Source organism: Bos javanicus, chromosome 19 (assembly GCF_032452875.1).
Source record: "Bos javanicus breed banteng chromosome 19, ARS-OSU_banteng_1.0, whole genome shotgun sequence".
Taxonomy (NCBI): Eukaryota; Metazoa; Chordata; class Mammalia; order Artiodactyla; family Bovidae; genus Bos; species Bos javanicus.
Genome location: NC_083886.1, coordinates 19,056,262 through 19,076,123, shown reverse-complemented (window position 1 = coordinate 19,076,123; position 19,862 = coordinate 19,056,262). Strand labels below are relative to the sequence as shown.

Genomic DNA, 19,862 nt, shown 5'->3' with positions numbered 1-19,862 from the left:
TTATATGCAGAGTACATCATGAGAAACGCTGGACTGGAAGAAACACAAGCTGGAATCTTGATTCAATAACCTCAGATATGCAGATGACACCACTCTTATGGCAGAAAGTGAAGAAGAACTAAAAAGCCTCTTGATGAAAGTGAAAGTGGAGAGTGAAAAAGTTGGCTTAAAGCTCAACATTCAGAAAACTAAGATCATGGCATCCAGTCCCACCACTTCATGGGAAATAGATGGGGAAACAGTGGAAACAGTGTCAGACTTTATTTTTCTGGGCTCCAAAATCACTGCAGATGGTGACTGCAGCCATGAAATTAAAAGATGCTTACTCCTTGGAAGGAAAGTTATGACCAACCTAGATAGCATATTCAAAATCAGAGACATTACTTTGCCAACAAAGGTTCGTCTAGTCAAGGCTATGGTTTTTCCTGTGGTCATGTATGGATGCGAGAGTTGGACTGTGAAGAAGGCTCAGTGCCGAAGAATTGATGCTGTTGAACTGTGGTGTTGGAGAAGACTCTTGAGAGTCCCTTGGACTGCAAGGAGATCCAACCAGTCCATTCTGAAGGAGATCAGCCCTGGGATTTCTTTGGAAGGAATGATGCTAAAGCTGAAACTCCAGTACTTTGGCCACCTCATGCCAAGAGTTGACTCATTGGAAAAGACTCTGATGCTGGGAGGGATTGGGGGCAAGAGGAGAAGGGGACGACAGAGGATGAGATGGCTGGATGGCATCACTGACTTGATGGACGTGAGTCTGAGTGAACTCCGGGAGTTGGTGATGGACAGGGAGGCCTGGCATGCTGCGATTCATGGACTCACAAAGAGTCGGACACAACTGAGTGACTGATCTGATCTGATACTGTCTTCCATAGGGGCTGTATCAATTTACATTCCCACCAACAGTGCAAGAGCGTTTACTTTTCTCCACACCCTCTCCAGCACTTATTGTTTGTAGACTTTTTGAGGATAGCCATTCTGACAGATGTGAGGTGATATCTCATTGTGGTTTTGATTTGCATTTCTCTATTGAGCCATGTTGAGCATCTTTTCATGTGTTTGTTAGTCATCTGTATGTCTTTGGAGAAAAGTCTGTTTAGGTCTTTTCCCCACTTTTTGATTGGGTTGTTTGTTTTCCTGGTATTGAGTTATATGGGCTGCTTATATATTTTGGAAATTAATCCTTTGTCGGTTGTTTCATTTGCTATTATGTTCTCCCATTCTGAGGGTTGTCTTTTCACCTTATTACTCAATATGCCAGAAAATTTGGAAAACTCAGCAGTGGCCACAGGACTGGAAAAGGTTAATTTTCATTCCAATCCCAAAGAAAGGCAATGCCAAAGAATGCTCAAACTACTGCACAACTGCACTCATTTCACACGCTAGTAAAGTAATGCTCAAAATTCTCCAAGCCAGGCTTCAGCAATATGTCAACTGTGCACTTCCAGATGTTCAAGCTGGTTTTAGAAAAGGCAAAGGAACCAGAGATTAAATTACCAACATCCGCTGGATCATCGAAAAAGCCAGAGAGTTGCAGAAAAACATCTATTTCTGATTTATTGACTATGCCAAAGCCTTTGACTGTGTGGATAACCACAAACTGTGGAAAATTCTGAAAGAGATGGAAACACCAGACCACCTGACCTGCCTCTTGAGAAATCTGTATGCAGGTCCAGAAGCAACAGTTAGAACTGGACATGGAACAACAGACTGGTTCCAAATAGGAAAAGGAGTACGTCAAGGCTGTATATTGTCACTCTGCTTATTTAACTTATATGCAGAGTACATCATGAGAAACGCTGTACTGGAAGAAGCACAAGCTGGAATCAAGATTGCTGGGAGAAATATCAATAACCTCAGATATGCAGATGATACCACCCTTATGGCAGAAAGTGAAGAAGAACTAAAGAGCCTCTTGATGAAAGTGAAAGAGGAGCGTGAAAAAGTTGGCTTAAAGCTCAACATTCACAAAACTAAGATTATGGCATCCGGTCCCATCATTTCATGGCAAATAGATGGGGAAACAATAGCAGCTTTATTTTGGGGGGCTCCAAAATCACTGCAGATGGTGACTTCAGCCATGAAATTAAAAGATGCTTACTCCTTGGAAGGAAAGTTATGACCAACCTAGATAGCATATTAAAAAGCAGAGACATTACCAACAAAGGCTATGGTTTTTCCAGTGGTCATGTATGGATGTGCGAGTTGGACTGTAAAGATGCCGAGTGCCAAAGAATTGATGCTTTTCAACTGTGATGTTGGAAAAGACTCTTGAGAGTCCCTTGGACTGCAAGGAGATCCAACCAGTCCATCCTAAAGGAGATCAGTCCTGGGTGTTCATTAAAAGGACTGATGCTGAAGCTAAAGCTCCAATTCTTTGGCCACCTGATGCAGAGAACTGACTCATTTGAAAAAACCCTGATCCTGGGAAAGATTGAAGGCAGAAGGGGACCACAGAAGATGAGATGGTTGGACGGCATCACTGACTCAATGGACTTGAGTTTGGGTAAACTCCGGGAGTTGGTGATGGATAGGGAGGCCTGGAGCGCTGTGGTCCGTGGTGTCGCAAAGAGTTGGACACAACTGAGTGACTGAACTGAACTGAACCGGTAGTTTCCTTTGCTATGCAAAAGCTTTTATGTTTAATCAGGTCCTACTTATTTACATTTGTTTTTATTTCTGTTACTCTAGGAAGTGGGTCATAGAGGATCTTGCTTTATGTCATTGAATGTTCTATGTTTTCCTCTAAGAGTTTTATAGTTCAGGTCTCACATTTAGGTCTTTAATCCATTTTAAGTTGATCTTTGTGTATGGTGTTAGGAAGTGTTCTAATTTCATTCTTTTATGTGTAGCTGTACAGTTTCCCCAGCACCATTTATTGAAGAGGTTGTCTTTGCCCCATTGTATATTCTTGTCTCCTTTGTCAAAAATAAGGTACCCATAGGTGCATGGGTTTATTTCTGGGCTTTCTATCTTGTTCCATTGGTCTATATTTCTGTTTTTATGCTAGTACCATACTGTCTTGATGACTGTAGCTTTGTAGTATAATCTGAAGTCAGGAAGGTTGATTCCTCCAGCTCCATTCTTCTTTCTCAAGACTGCTTTGGCAATTTGGGATCTTTTGTATTTCCGTATGAATTGTGAAATTTTTTGTTCTAGTGTTGTAAAAAAATGCCATTGGTAATTTGATAAGGATTTCATTGAATCTGTAGATTGCATTTGGTAATATAGTCATTTTCACAATATTGATTCTTCTTACCCAGGAACATGGAATATCTCTCCATCTGTTTGTGTCATCTTTGGTTTATTTCATCAATGTCTTATAATTTTCTGTGTATAGTTCTTTTGTCTCCTTAGGTAAGTTTATTCCTAGATATTTTATTCTTTTTGTTGCAATGGTGAATGTTACTGATGCCTTAATTTCTCTTTTTGATTTTTTCATTGTTAGAATATAGAAATACAAGTGATTTCTGTGTATTTATTTTGTATCCTACAACTTTGCTAAATTCACTGATTAGCTCTAGTAATCTTCTGATACTATCTTTAGGGTTTTCTATGTACAATATGAAGTAGATTTTTTTTTTTAACTTGTGAAAAATGTTTAATTGAATACATTGTAACATACATACACATCCATGAAGCAAAAACAACACTTAAAGAAATGAAACTATCTATACCATTAAGATTTCTCATGACTTTTGTAATGACTCCTTCAGGCCTTTTTCTACCCCATCTTGTTCCTACGCATTCATGGATGTCTTTCTGAATACATCTCCTGTTTTCAAGAATTTTATGAAAATACACATTTTTAATATAATTGTATATTTGGTTTACTTCATTCAGAATACTCATTTTGCAGTTATGCATATTGCTACATGTATCCACAATCTACTTTTTATTCTCTACTGTTGTGTATTATCCCATTGTAGGCATATGCAGCAATTTTTTTATCCTTCTGCCAATGAATATTTAAATTTTTTCACATTTTTGACCTGTATAGGAAAGTTGATATGAATATTCATTTGCAATGTTTATGTAAAAATTCCATTTTAATTCTTTATATTTGGAGAGGAAAGTCTGGATCATAATATTAACTTTATTTCTACATTTTCAAGATACCATAACACTGTTTTCCAAAATGGTTGTACAAATTTCTCATGAAAATTTCAGTTATACTCTTTTTTGGGAATAGAATTTAGGAATTTATCTCTTTAATGTAAATGAGAAGTCTCATATGACTACTGCTACAGATACATTTTTGCACTAATGTGTGCCTTCACCATATACTTCCTCCTCACATTTTAGTACTTGTCTCCTGTTGTTGTTTAGTCCTAGGTCCTGTCTGACTCTTTTACAATCCCTGGTGCTTCCAGGCACCTCGGTATATAGGATTTCCAGGCAACAATACTGGAGTGGGTTGCCATTTCCTTCTCCATGAAGTAGATTTTTAAAACAATTTTATGGATGGCCAAACTCAATCTCAGAGAGTTTAAGTGATTTGCATATTAGTTGGTAGTAAAGATTTGTGCTTTGTGTTTGTCCAGCTTCAAATTCCACACTCTTTTCCTCAGCATCTAGTGCATTTCACTGGAGTAACTTGAAAGTCATCTTTAAAGTTTATAAACCTAGCCTGGGAACCTGAAGGACTTACCAATTTTCCAATGACAAATGTGATTTTGGAATAAAGAGAAAGATAAGGAAAGCAGATGGTTGGCTACACAGTTTTATTGAAACCAGGATTTGGTTTTCTGGCCCAAATAATAATTTGTCTATTGCAGGTAGCACAGTGGTAAAGAATCTGTCAGCCAATGCAGGAGGTACAAGAGAAGTGGGTTCAGCCCCTGGGTCGGGAAGATGCCCTGGAGTAGGGAATGGCAACTCACTCCAGTATTCTTGCTTGGAAAATTCCATGGACAGAGGAGCCTGGCAGGCTACAGTCCATGGGGTCACAAAGAGTCAGACACCACTGAGTAACTATATATTCCTGACTTTTTCCATGTCCACATTCCATATGTAATGCTATTGAAATTGACCTACTTTGTTTTTCATTGTAACTTTGTCTCTACCTTTAATGGAAAACCATTAGTATTATTGACCATAACTAGAATGTATTCATAAAAATAAAAACAAGGAAATCTAAACTCCATCTAGATAGTGTTGTCTGCTCTCACTTTGTTAAAAAGATAAAGGAGTATTAGAGAGCCAGTAAAAACATAATGACACCTCACTGAACATTTCTACTTCAATAAGAAGAATTGGAGAACATTTGGAAAGGAAACGTCACAGTATTCCAAAAATGGCAAATATGGTCTGGGTGGACCTCATGGGAGAGGAACTAGAAAGGAACTGAGGTGGCCTTCTATGGAGGTTTTTGGATTCCCTTGCATGATATTCCTTCTTCTCTCCACTCATCTACTGAGTTGTCTCTCTCCCAACTTGGCTCTAGTTTGCTCCAAGTGACAGAGTTCGGTTTCTGTTCCCTTGGCTAACTGGCTCAGTGTCTCAATTTTCCAATTCCTCAGGGAGGAATTGGACTGGTCCAGCTCCTCATTTCAGGCCAGCCCCTGTATGCCCTAGGTCACTGGTTAATCTGTGATAGCAGTCAGATTGGCTCAAGTGAATAATCCCATAGTGTAGGGCACAGACATTGAGGGCAGAAGGTTGTGGCAGGACAAATTCTAGCACTTGTCTCGTCATCCAGCAAATATGTATTGGGTGGTTTCTGTGTGTGCACATAGGAGTTGGGAGTATAACTGGACAAGATTGACAAGGTTTCTGAAACTCTGTGGAGGGAGATGAGCTTAAATAGGTGAAATAATAAAATCTCAGACTGTGTTAAGTCCTAGGTAGAAAATAAACAGAGTGCTATGATGGTTACTGGATTGAAAGTATAGGTGCTGATTCTCTCTTGTTGACAGGATCTGTGGGTTCTTGAGTGGCTCCCCTGGTGGACCTCACAATCCCCATTCATTGACTGCTTCCTGAAGTCCATCCTTCCAGCCTTTTATGATAAGTCTCCTCACTCAGATGGCCCTGCTGAGTAGGTTCTTTCAAGACGGCCCTGTGAAATCTACCTTTGCACTTGGCCCCTGCAAGCACAGGAAGCAGAGGCTCTTTCTCCTTGTCCCATTGTGGGGCGTGTTTCTCTGATCTGGAATTCTGCAGGCCAAAAGTGGGTAACTGTCCTCATGAATGCGTATGAAGGCCCCAGACTCCTGGAGAAACATATCAGGTTCACCTCCAGCTTTCATGACAGTGGTTGTGCAGAGAGGAGCTTAAAAGTTCCTGTGGTCAGCAAGACATACCAGCCTGGGAGAAAGGTTTGGCAGACACCCCTTGTCATTTGTAGTACACTCCTCTTTGTAGTGAGGTAAGCACTTTATCCTCTTCTCTGATTTCTTTCTTTTTAATTTTTTTGGCAGCACTGCACAGCATGTGGGCTCTTATTTCCCCAGTCAGGAATTGAACCTGCGCCACTGCAGTAGAAGCACAGAATTGTAACCACTGGACCGCTAGTGAAGTCCCTTCTATGATTTCTTCTAATGAATTCCTTTTGAATTTTTATGCATCCTGCTGTAGGCTGGAAGTGGATGAAGGCTGCATCTTTGGGGATATAACTGATAACTCTTCTTTAGAAGGTGGGGAGACATGTGGCTTTTGTTCTGAGCTTTGGAATTTATAGCCCATTAACATTCTGGTACAATATTAATTGGGTACCAAATTGAGAAGGGAGGAATACCTTTTTTGAGCAAAGAAAGGCTCAGTTTTAGGAGACATTTAGAAGCCATTTTATCCAATTCCCCAATCAATATCATGAATCCTGTTTACAATCATTTGAACATATCCAGGAACTAGGAACCCATTCCCTAACTCTCAGATCTCAAGGCTGTCAATTACCATGTGAGTTTCACCAAATCATTTAAAACCTTTATCTATAAAGGAGATTTAAATAATATCTTCTTCACAGAACATTGTTGGTAAGATAAAAGGAAATAGACATATAAATTGCCTAACTCAGACAGGGGTCTTCCCTGGTAGCTCGGCTGGTAAAGAATCTGATTGCAATGCAGGAGACCCTGGTTTGATTCCTGGCTCAGGTTCCCTTGGAGAAGGAAATGGCAACCCACTCCAGTATTCTTGTCTGGGAAATCTGATGGACAGAGAAGCCTGGCAGGCTACAGTCTATGGGATCCTGACACAACTGAGTGACTAAGCACAGCACAGCACAGCAACCCAGACACAGGTGAGTCAATGTTGGTTCCCTTTATATTAATAGGTTCCTTTAGGAGGCAGCATGTTACTTTTTCTTTTTGGCCACTCCAGAGCAGCACGCAGGATCTTAGGCTCCTGACCAGGGATCAAACCTGTGCGCCCTGCAGTGGAAGCGCAGGGCCCTAACCAGGGCAATGCAAGGCCCCAGGCTATTGCATTTTTGGATTGTCTTCACCCACAGAAAGATCTTCATGCTGAACTGTCGGTATTCCTTTTTAGTACTTCCTTTAAACTCAACTCTCAGTGGGCACAAAGAATGTCTTTTTTTTCTTCTATTTGACAGCTTTTTGGATGTGTGTAATATTAGTTGAAGGCACTAGAGACATTGGGGAAAAAATCCATTTTTTCTTTATTGAGCTAGGGAGTTGAAGGAGCTATTAGACTTCTATGTGACCCCCCAAGAGGGATTAACTGAATGAATGGGGCAAAGATGATATTTCACTTTCTAACATCAGTTTTCTACAACACTGGTGCATTTAGTCACAGGCTGGCTAGGATTCTGTAGGATTCTAGCCTGAAAAGTGTGTGTGTGTGTGTGTGTGTATGTGTCCCTCCCACGTGTTGCCAGACACTTGAAAGCATTTGAATAGTGCTATGAGTTTGAGTGAACTCCGGGAGTTGGTGATGGACAGGGAGGCCTGGCGTGCTGCGATTCATGGGGTCGCAGAGAGTCGGACACGACTGAGCGACTGAACTGAACTGATTCTTTGTCAGCCACACAGTGAGCACTTTATGAGACTGTTTATTGCCCTGAATGAATGGCTGAATGTGGAAGCTACAAAGAAAGCCAAACAGCTTTCACTGAATACCCAAGCGGGTGCTCAAACACTTCTCTCAAGAGCAAGCGAGGGAGTCGGGGTTTTAGAGGCCTCTTGTGGGTGGCTGGGGACTAGTTTCGGGCTCCCAATGGTTAGGCACCGCCTCGTTTGTTCGTGGGTAGCCGCTAGGCGGTGCCGGAGAGCCTCGTTGGTGGGCGGCAAGCTCCCCGGCTCTCATCCTCACCGTTCGGCCCTCCTCCGCGGCCCCCGCGCAGAGACTACAGCTCCCTTCGTGCTCCTGGAGTGGAGGAGGGCGGGGACGAGGGCGGGCCTTCCGGGCGTGTGTTTCCGGCGTCGGCGGCCGCGGCCGGGGACGGTGTGAGAGCGGTAAGATGGCGGCGGCGGCGGTGGTGGAGTTCCAGAGAGCCCAGTCTCTACTCAGCACCGACCGGGAGGCCTCCATCGACATCCTCCACTCCATCGGTAAAGGTCGCCGCGCGCCCTCTCTGTCCCCGCTGGTCCAGCTCGGCCTGTGTCGGTCGGCGGCGGCGGAGCGGGGCCGGGCTAGCCGGCACCGGTGCTGCTGACTCACTGTGTGTGTGTGTGTGTGTGTGTGTTTGTGTGAGTGTGAGGGGGGCCGGGCCGGGGGCCCGAGGCCGCTCGGAGCTCCCTGGAGCCCCGGGGTCCCCACCCCGGTACGAAGCCCCGAGGCAAGCCCGGCGTCCACTCGCCGGCTGCTGACTCACGGTGGGCTCGGCGCGCGGAGGGAGAGTGGGCCGAGCCGGAGCCCCGTCGCTCCCCAGCCTGGTCTCCCGCTCTGGCCGGTGCGGGCTGGCCCGGGACCGGGAGCGGTGCCGGCCGGCAGGCGGGCTTTGTCATGAGCTGGTCTGAGAACCTCCAGTTGAGGGCCTGAGAAACCCGCTCTGGACAGGCATTTCCCGCCCTTGTTGTCAGCCCAGCCTGCTCGGGTGGGAGCGCGAGCGCTCGCTCTTCTTCTCTTGGAGTTTCCTTTCCTCCGGACGCTGGAGCTGCTACTTCTGCCAGCCCACCGCGGAAAGCTCCACTTGCAGGGGCTCTTCCTGAGTATGTTTTGAGACACCGAGGGGGCACACACCTCAGGTTGGCATTTGGTTTGGGGAGGTGGCCGAGAGGTTCCTTTACCCCCCCGTGTAGGGTGTGAGAACCAGATGTTGGGGTGGGACCGCCCGGCCCGAGGAGGTGACTAATCGTCCTAGACTTTCCCGGAGAGGTTTGGAAGAGAGTTCAGAGAGTTAGTTGTCAGCCGCGGAGTTCCGCGAACTCTTTGCAACCTGCCGGCTGCCCTTTGCCGGAAAAAATGAAAGAAAAACGTCTTAGCACTGTAGTATGATTGTCTCACACCTTGCATGCAAGTGGGGGAACTGACGTGGGAGCCCGAGCCGGTCGCTTCCGACAGTTTTCTAACTGGGATTCAGGTGTGAACAGAAATAAATGTATGATGATACAGAGGGCTTTTAAATGTTCATCCATCAAGGGTTCAGATAGGGCTAGCTCTTCACTACCCAGGCAGTAGTGATGTTTCTAAGGTAGCTGGAGAAGATTCGGATTGAATCAACAAGTAGTTCGAGAATGCACGTGTATGTGGGACCTCCAGGCTATTGACTTTTCAGTTGACTCATCAGTCCGTTGAATTTTGGTACTCCTGACTTTCATGAAGAAAGGACAGTGACAGGATCTTGATGTCTTTATCTTTGGGGCTAGTAGAAAAAGGGAAGAAATGGAGGTTAAGATGCATCAGTGAATGGATGATGTTGGTAAATGAAGGCTGTATTTCAGTTTGAAGTTCTGATCTTGACTTAAGTCAGTTACAGTTGCAGAACTAGAGTTATCTCAATGTTTTTTTTTTTTAATGTGTATTTTTATCCTGTGGATACACACTAGTATTTACAACTAATGTGAGAAGCATGGGTTTTATATTTTGTGTGTAGTGCCTATTATATTGTCTTTTATAAAGTGGGCGTTATGGTAAACATTATAATCAGAGTATTTCTTGCTTGCCCACTGTATTAGGAGAGAGTTCACTGAAAGCTTCTTTGTTAGAGTAAGCTTGAGTCATGATGGTTGACAGCCTTACTTTTTCCAGACTCCATCATGGAGTATCAGAATTTTGGTTTTTGTCAAGTCATGATGCTTTGTAAGAGAAGTGATAGCTAGTGATGATTACTAAACTTATCACTACAAGCTTGAAGAGGCTGGCCAGTGTTCAAGTGGTAGAATAGTTACTAACAGTTGGAAGAGGGACTGTTAGCACAGTTATTTAAGCAGTTCCTAAATACCTTAAACTAGCTTCCCTCCTAAGGACCACACTGGAGCTGTGACAGGATTGTTTTTCCTGAATGGCTTTGTAGACCTGTTTATCCCTAACACATCAGTCAGCTGAGGTTCTCCACAGGCCTAAAGTTTATTGAAAGGCTTTTGACTTTATAGTTATCAGTAACTTGGTCATTTGGTTTTAGTTTGTAGCAGGTAAATATGCAGACAGGTATGTTTAATATTTTAACAGCGCCTGGCATGGGGTGTTCCTCCACAGGCATAAAGAACTTGTTTTGTTTAAATTTTGCATTAGCCAAGTGACAGCAACAGAAATCGCCAGTGTATGTGGGTGAGGGAAATTCTAAGTGGTAGACTGAAAAGGCACATTTAAATTCCAAAGAGGAGTCTATTCTGATGAGATAGATACATGGGACATGTACTGCATGATCAATTTACTTTTTCTTGTTTAAAGTTTTTTCTTTTAAAGCTCTCTAGCATTTGTGTTTTGCTAACTGTTTGAGTTTGTATTTGGTCTTGTGAGGGTGAAATTTCCCTTAGTCTTCATTTTTTGTCAGAATTTTAAGAGGGTTTGCATTTTCCTCTCCCAGTGAAGCGTGACATTCAGGAGAATGACGAGGAGGCAGTGCAGGTCAAGGAGCAGAGCATCCTGGAACTGGGGTCTCTCCTGGCCAAGACTGGACAAGCTGCAGGTAAGTGCTCCAAATGGATTGCTTTCTCTTCTTACCTGAGATGCTGCGTGAAGTTTCACTTTTTTGGTTGGAGTGAGGGAATATAGGACTGTATCCACACAGTTTATTGGTAATGAAGTTCCATTTTATCGTCCACTTGTTGAGCTTTAGTTTTCTGTCAGGAAGTTAAGAGGCCTTTAAACTCAGTTCTTTCATGGATGACTTTTGTTCTGCAGGTGAAGGAAGAATCCTGTTTCTGTTGGGAAACAGTAACCTGTGGTTTGTTTCTGCTTTGGATTTTCACTGCACTCCCTTACATGTGGGCAGTAGCAGTCTTCGGTGCTTTCATGGATCTGTTCTGGTGTACTTAAGGTGGAGAGTACCTAGGCCCCTGCTTTCAAAATGACCAGGGATTTTGTATCCAAGGAAGTGATTTGCTGTCCTTTTTTCCTGATACACAATGAGTAAGACATTAAATGGAGAGAACCTTCCCAAGATTTCTCCACTGGTACCTAGGACTTTGTACCTGTTGTTGCTCAGTCTAGTTGTAATGGAACCATTGACTCTCCAGGCTCCAAGTGATATTCTGATGATGGGTGTGTCCTGGACTGAGAGAGCCCTGTTGGCCAGGAAGGCCTTTGGCCAGTGAAGTGGCAATAGTATCAGAGTAGCCTGCTTAAACTTAACATGGATGATTTTAGTTAACTTTAAAGTGATTTTAGAGCTTATCTCATTAGAATGGATTGAACATAGTTCATCTTGTGGGTTACTTTCCTCCAAATTATGTTGTTATCCAAGAGGATGATAGGTATGCATTAGCAAAACTTGTTGAACTTGAGAACAAAGATCTTTCCCAATTAAGGGTGACAACTAATTATTAGACTTAATCAGTAGAAAGTTGAGTAAAGTTGTATGAAATTGGAAGGATGTATTTATATGGATCTTGCATCTTATTTAAAATATCATTAAAAAGGAAAACTGTTTTTAAGTGCTTACTGTGAACTACCTTAAGCCCAAGTGGGATTTAGCTTACTGAACCCTTGAAACAACTTGATAAGGTAGATACTATTACCCATTTATACTTGAGGAAACTGAGCACAGAAAAGTTAGATATCTTACTTTTACGGGCACCCAGTTAGTACGGGAGAAATAGGATTTGAATCCATGTAGTTCTACTAAGCTCATGACCTTGAGTTATAAAGGCTATTACTTTCCATAGTTATTCACTTATGAGTTATCAGTGGTAGGTGTGTTTTTTTCATTGTATGATGACTTCTATTTACCATGTATATGGATTCCTTTTGCCTGTCAGTTAATGTTGCAAAACAGTTTTAATGATTAGTCCACATGAAATATTGAAATTATTATTATTTTTTTGGCTGTGCTGCACGTCTTCTGAAATCTTAGTTCCCTGACCAGGGATTGAACCTGGACCCTTGGCAGTGAGAGCACAATCACCAGGGAATTCCCTGAAATAATTTTTCTGTTGTTGAACCATTCAGATGTCTACTTTTTCAAGTAGAATGGATAATTAAAAACAGCATGTAGTATAGTCATTGTTTCAGAAAACTTGTCTGAAAATGTTACTGTTTTGCTTGAAATTACTGTTTCCTGCTCTACTCCCCGCTTGTTCATTGCCCCCCACTCCCTGTGATCCATACCTGAGAAGTTTAGAAGTGCACAGGGAAACCTACTGGACTCTTTAACAGGTGAATCATAATAACTTTCAGAACGTTTCCAGGTTACTTATCATTGTTTTCTAAGAAAGACTTTGAGGAGTATGTTAAGGAAGTTTGGGGCCTACATTCATTTACCCATCTTTGCTACTAATAATTGATCAGTTTGTGTTCTTTCCTTTGAATTTGGGGTTCCAGAGAACAGAACATCTGTCTGTTCTGTTAATTTTCAATTTTGTTTTGTTACGTATTTCATATATGGCTAGAATTGCGCTGAGTAGTCTGCTCAAATAGGTAGGATCCCTGCTGGACAGTAGACAACTTGGGAATTAGTGAATAAGACTGTCTGATGCATGCTTGTGATTGAAAATTGTGGTCTTCATTATTAGATGTGATGTCTCGGCTTGGGACCTGCAGATTCCATAGCCTGAGACTCTTTAAAGGAGTGTGCTGAGTTCTGTGAGGTTCTGTAAAGGAAGTTCTGGTCATACATTTGCAAATAACTTCAGTAAGTAAAGAATGAAGAAGTGAATATGATTCTGTCAGAATTTAAAAAAATCATTATGTGTGAAAATGCAAAGAAACAGGGAATATAATCAAGAATGAATAAGAAACAGTAATAGACTAAACTGAAAAATGAACTGAGTCTTTTGGCAACTAAGACGTCATTTGTTTTTCTGTTAGAGCAAAAAGAATAACTTGGAAAAGATACTGTTGTGCTAGCAAGTGCTAGAGAGAAAGGCAGATCCTTAGCTCATGTTTCACTTCTGCCTTTTCCAGGAAGGAAAATGATTAAGAAAAAGATAGAAATAACACCAGAAAGAGAGAATTAAAGCCAAGGTAGGTGAGAGAAGAGAGAGCAGATTCTCTTTTTCAATAAGTTCAAGTTTCTAGGCTCTGACAATTTCTGTCTTTTAATATCAAAAGAATGGTTGTAGCAGATATGTTTATAGAGCCACTGTGATTCTGAGAAAAATCATGGAGGATGGAGAGGTGTAAGGAAAATGAGGAGGGGCAAACATTATTCCACTTTGCAAAAAGATAATGAAAAGAACAAATCCTAGACATTATAAGCTGGTAATCATCGGTAAAGTTCTGGGACAGATTATTTGATTAGGTTTTAATCATATAAAGCAGTGGGTTTGTTAAGAAAAAATTATTCCAAACTCACCCTAGTTCTCTTTGGTTAGCCTTATCGGATCAGATTTGCAGGGCTCTGGGGACAATGGCTTGCCAGCTGTTTTTGTAAATAAAGTTTTATTGGAACATAGCCATGCCCATGTGTTTACATATTACCCATGACTGCTTTTGCACTACAGTGGCTGAGTTGAGTAGCTACTGCTGAGACTGTATAACCCACAAAGTTGAAAATATTTACTATCTGGCCCTTCACAAAAAAAGTTTGTTAACCCCTGGTTAGGAATAATGATATAAACAACGTATCTGATGTAAGCAGAGTTTTTGAACGTTTGGCATGGCAAATGGATCGATTGTTGACCTGGAGGGAAGTCTCTAGCATCAAGCCATAGGGATCTGTACTTGCTCTTCTGGACAGCATCTGGCATATGGCTAAAGCCATAGCAGAAGGTGTGCTTATTTCTGTGGATGATTCAGTACAGTAGAGAACAGATTTAGGATTCAGGGTTGTTGCCAAAGCCAGCAAGACTAAATTGTGTAGAAAGGAAAAAGTTATAGACTCAAACTGTTTATCAGAACAGAGGAACCTGTCTGCACGAAGACTTTATGGACTCAGTCCGAAAAAGAGTGCTGTTAGCAAAAGCAAAACATGCTTTCTTGTGTTACATGTCTGATCAGGAGAACTGAGCCATAACTCTACTGGTCTGACCCTACGTGGAACATTGTTTTCAGTTCTGGGTGCCACAGGTGGTATGTTTGCAAACCAGAATTTATTTGGAGGAGGGCAACTAAGATGACAAGGAATGTAGAAACCAGGGTGTTGGAGGAACAGTTGAAATAGCTAAAGCTATCTAGCTTGGAGAAAGGGAAATTTAGGGAGACGCGTGCATGTGTGCTAAGTTGCTTCAGTCATGTCCGACTCTTTGCGGCGCTATGGACTGTAGCCCACCAAGCTCCTCCGTCCATAGCATTCTTCAGGCAAGAATACTGGAGTGGGTTGCTGTGCCCAAGGAGATACAAGTGATAGTTATCTTCACATATTTGAAGCCATGTGGAAAGAGGCTATAGACTTACGTTTCAGAAAAGAACAATTGAGTTTGACCAAGATTGGAATCATCTGCTTTCTGAATATTTCTGTCACTAGAGATTGTTCAGAATTCTTCCAGGATAATAGGAAACGCTGTAGCACAAGGGACGTTGCACTCGACTACTTTTAAAAAGCTGTGATTATATAATTGAAGTTTGCATACGTGCACAAGGAATTTGAGGGAGAGAAACAGGTGTAGCCTGGCATTGGCACGGAAGACTCAGTCGGACTTTAGCCGACTTGAAAGGGCATCTAAGCTCTACGTAGGTCAGGGTGACGGGGGTGGATTCCAGGTGGTGGTGCAGCACGAGCGAGGCCTGGCTGCAGGCGCGGGTGAATGGAGTGATAGAGTGGGGGAGAGTCTGAGGCGGTGGGAGTCCCAAGTCAGGACCGGAGAATGGAGGGAAGGGTGAACTTTCCCGCTCTGTATAGAGTTCCTTTTATACCTGACACGGCCCCGTGGTTTCTGTGACTGTGCTGGCAGATGAGGATTTCAAGACCCCTAATTAGCATTCTCTGGAGGGAGAGGTTTGCTTGCCCTGAATTCGAATTCTCAGGAGGATGAGTCTACAATTTGAGGCAGTGACACTAAAGTAATTTTAACCTACATTCCAGGAGTTCTTCCTTAGTTGGTCAGTTGAAATATTGTCTCATTTTCGCTCTTGTTTCTAAAGGTGCCCCCTTAGAATTACTGTGCCACCCACTTTTCTCACACAAGAGGGGAAGAAGCCTCAGTCGTGGTCACGTTTTTTGTCATAGTTTTTGTCATAGTTTGACTTAGGTTTTATAGATGAATGAGGAATTTTAAAAGGGTACAGTACAACTTTAAGGGACAGACACCCTAACTTTCATGTGAAAAACTGATTTAGAAGAGTGCCATGCAAATTACATTGTAAAAGACTAAACTGGGCATAACTTTAGGAAGGGAGGAAAAAAGGAACCTGAAAGTGAAGATCTCTGTTGAGATTTCCAACTTAGACAGTCTTGGAAATTAGAAAAAAAATTTTCTTTTAACTCTATAACCTGATAAATTTGTTGATTGTGGGGAAGTGATTTTGTCCAAGGTGGTTGAGGCATGGCATGTTTCCTGTTCTAGAATACTGCTTTCTGAGAGTGTGAGTACTTTGCTGTACTCATGAGATAGAGAGCCTCGAGCATTTCCCAGGATCCTCACAGTAATCCAGTGGCCAAGTGGGGAATGGAATACAGATTTGGTGTAAGCTGTTAACTTTTTTGCTACTCTATTACCTGCTGAGAATGCTTTAAATTCCTATTAAGTTTCCTTTTGACTGCTTCCAGACATAAGTACTGATTTTATTATCTTGGGTCATCTTTTAATGGGTATTTTGTCCCTAATATTGATGGGTACTTTTTCCTGTCACAATTGCCTTCCACAGAGCTTGGAGGACTCCTGAAGTATGTGCGACCCTTCTTGAATTCCATCAGCAAGGCTAAAGCCGCTCGTCTGGTCCGATCTCTTCTTGATCTGTTTCTTGATATGGAAGCAGCCACAGGACAGGAGGTAAGCTACTTGAAGGACGAAAGAGAAGAGTCTTGTTTGGAGCGAAGTCTTGTTTCAGTGAAGGAAGTGCCTGCCTGCACTGTGGTGGTAATGTGTAAGGGACGGCTGGGAGGACAGCGCAGGACTTAGCACGTCAGTTTCTCTTTGTTGCAGGGCATTTGATACTTTGGGTCTGTTCCATGCTTTGCTTTGTAAGTGGAGATTGTCAGTGGTCCCTGGAATCCTCATTACATCAGGGTCACAAACTGATTCTTGTCTTTGAGGTATTGTATTGCCACACCTTTGTAATGTTTTCTGTGTCTGTGGTACCTCTGTGTCACAGAGCTCCTAGTGAGCGCTAATTAAGTCTCGCGGCATCCCTTCTTGGCGTGTCTTGTATGCATTTATGCCTTTATTGAGTGAGCATCCATCTGTCTGTCTCGTGTGTCCTGAAGTGACTGGTATACCTGTCCATGTCCTCTACGAGTTCAGACTAGACCCTGAGCTGTACTGAAGAGTGCCTCTTTGGAATCACTGAGCCTCTTCCAGTTCTTTTCAAAGAATTATCGTTTGCAATTCCGGAGAAGGAGATGCTACCAAAGTTAAAACTCATTTGGTAAAAAGTGGTAGATTGAAGCAGGGTGTACGGTGGTTGCTTGAATCTGTTTGTAGGAAGAATATAGTTGTTGTCTTTTCTGTATTCCTCAGCAGTCATTGAATGTGTGCTGTGTTAGGCACTGTTACAGGTGTTAGGGATTCATTTGTAACAGTGTACAGTTACTGCTCTCATGAGGATTATATTTTAATGAGGAAGGCAGATAATGAACAAATAAATAAAATGTCAAGTGGTATAAAGGCAGGGGTAGGCATTGGTAGGTAGTTATATGTCTCATTATTTGCCATGGCCGCTGTGGGTGTAAAAGATATGAAGGGGCTTAGTGGCATATTGAATAAACAATGGGGAACTTCAGAAACCTAGCGCGTGACGGATCTTACTTTGAATTCATGTCGTTTGTAAAATCTGGTTTCTTTCTTTAATGATTCTTTGAAGCCTAGTTTAAACACCATAAACTAACTTCATTGTAGAAAATTTATTTGTAGAGAAGTCCTCAAGTTCATTTGTTTTTCGCAGAACCGTGTTTCATGATAATAGATCAAAAATAGATATGTAGATGGCTGCCTTTTGAACCAAAGCATTAGAATTATTTTTATGAACAATTTAAAAGAAAAGGTGGTGTTTTAAAGAGGTGTTACTCTTTTGTAACCCTGACTTTTAAAAGAAAATTGCATTTGTGCTCATGAAAAAGTGATGCCACATTTTTTGTTTGAATTAGGATGCCTTAGAATGAGCTGACCAGTAAATGTTAGCTTGAAACAGACTAATAAATGTTACTTGGAACATTTTAGGCAGAAAAAATTAATTATCCAAGCTGCTTCTTTGACTGAGCTCTTGGAATTTGTCTCTTCCTGTAACTGCGCTGGCTCAGTGGCTAGAACTGCAATTGTTTGATGGTCGGTTCTCCTCCTGTATCCAAATTATCCAAATCATAATTTGGTGCTCTCCTGTAATTGGCTTGTGGGATTCACTGGCCTTTGTCTTGTGGCTCCATGTCTGGTTAGGCCCTCCTTTTAACTGTGTGTGTACATTGTTATTCTTCGTTGTACATTATTTTCTTGTCAACTAGAGGCTTTTCTTCCTTATCCTAGGGTGAAAGGGAACACTCTTACATATTGTGTCTTTTTGTTGTCAATGTCGTATTAGTGCTAAGTAAGACCTGTTGATCTTTTTTGTTTGTTTGTTTTTATTGATTAGTAGTTTAGCTTTTTATCAACCAGCCAGAGTCTTACTCCACTTAGCAGGTCTTTCAGTAATTTTTGTGGATTACAGATTATTTGCTTGGTTTGGAATAAATTGTGAACCATCCAGATGGTTCTGTCTGCACCTCAAAGTCAACATAGCAACATCAACATCCAACCATTTATTAAATTCTGTCAATGCAACTTTCTCCAATCTTTATTCTCCACCCTTTTTGTATTTGTTCTCTGTGTACAACTACCATCTAATTGGGTTCTAATTATTTCTTCTTTTTATTTTTTGGAGGTATTGTTCACATACAGTGAGTTCTAATTATTTCTTAGACTACTGCAAAAGTCTCGTACCACCATTTTGAGAGATATCCTACCCAGTAACCCTCTGAACATCTTATTCCTCTCTGTGCATCCCTGAACTTGAGCCTTCAGTGGCTCTCGATTGCTTGCAGAGTTCGTATTTTATGTTCCTCTACAGTACAGCTTAGCAGGACAGTCTGACCTCCTGGTACTCTATGAAGTGTACCACACGTGCCTGGCCTGTTGGGCACTTGACTGTCTGCGGAGCGAGGCCTGTACACTCTTCATGATGCACCTTTCCCTTCTGTGGTTCCGTGTCCAGTGCCCTCTGCTCTGAGATCTTTGCTTGCTGACGTTCCTATGATCTAAACTCCACAGTGATGCCCGCTGTGTTTGCACATGTTACATCTCTGACGATTGTCTTTACGATGGACGCTTGGACGTTTGCCCTATCTCCTTTCCTGTGATACAGTCTCATTCAGATGCAACCTGCGTGCCTTGTGGTGTCACAGCACCTTTCTCATTCCTAACTCATGGCTATTCCTTGACCACGGCTACCTCTGGCCTCACCTGCCATACTGTTCTTTCTTTCACATTATTTACAGCTGTAACACTGGCTTTAAACTGTTCTAACTTTGGGGCATTTTTATACATCTAATTTTTTTTTGGCCATGTTGTATGGCTTGTGAGATCTTAGTTCCCTGACCAGGGATCTAACCTGTGCCCCTTGCAGTGGAAGCATGAAATCTTAACCACTGTACTGACCTGGCAGTCTCACTCTTAGCCTGATCTTAACACAGCCTTTTTTCTTCTTCACATCATTTCAAGTCTTTGTTTCCATCTCGTTTCCTCAGAGACCTTCCTTTATCACCGTATCTAAAATACCCTCTTTCTGCTTTCTTCATGTTTATTTTGCTTATTAACATTCATTTGCTACTTAAAAGATAAATTTCATGAGGATAATTACTGTGTCCTATTCACTGCTGTAACCTCCACACTTAGTTTGGCCCAAAGAAGCTACCTAACTAGTATTTGTCGAAGGAATGTATCAATCATGCCTTCTCCATGGTAGATGCTCAGGAGATATTTTGTTGAATTAAGACTTAACTTTATTGACTTGAGATACAACCATGGGGTATTGTTGCTGCATTTGTCTACGTGACTCAAGACCTCTGACTTGGGAGGGTGGAAAATTCTAGGTGCTTTTAAAATTCTTCGATTGAGTATTGGGAAAGGATAGAGGAGCAAGGCATAGGTAGATCACTCTCATTGAAGTGTTGAGGCCTGGGGCAAAGTACGAAGTTTTAGGACATTTGTAAGCCATGGAATTAAAAGATGCTTACT

At 42.0% G+C, this 19,862-nt stretch overlaps 1 protein-coding gene across 2 annotated transcripts in view; it reads left to right on the top strand.

Moving 5' to 3' along the window:
- The first annotated feature begins 8,333 nt into the window (after positions 1 to 8,333).
- The window catches only part of PSMD11 (proteasome 26S subunit, non-ATPase 11), a 29,005-nt gene continuing 17,476 nt past the window's right edge, over positions 8,334 to 19,862 (top strand). Inside the window, exons 1-3 of one of the 2 annotated variants that reach the window (XM_061390408.1) lie at positions 8,334 to 8,510; positions 10,928 to 11,029; positions 16,306 to 16,430. In XM_061390408.1, coding sequence (XP_061246392.1) covers positions 8,420 to 8,510; positions 10,928 to 11,029; positions 16,306 to 16,430 — 318 coding nt within the window. In that variant the 5' untranslated portion in view covers positions 8,334 to 8,419. The remainder of the gene's footprint in view (positions 8,511 to 10,927; positions 11,030 to 16,305; positions 16,431 to 19,862) is intronic. The other variant, XM_061390409.1, reaches the window with a different exon arrangement.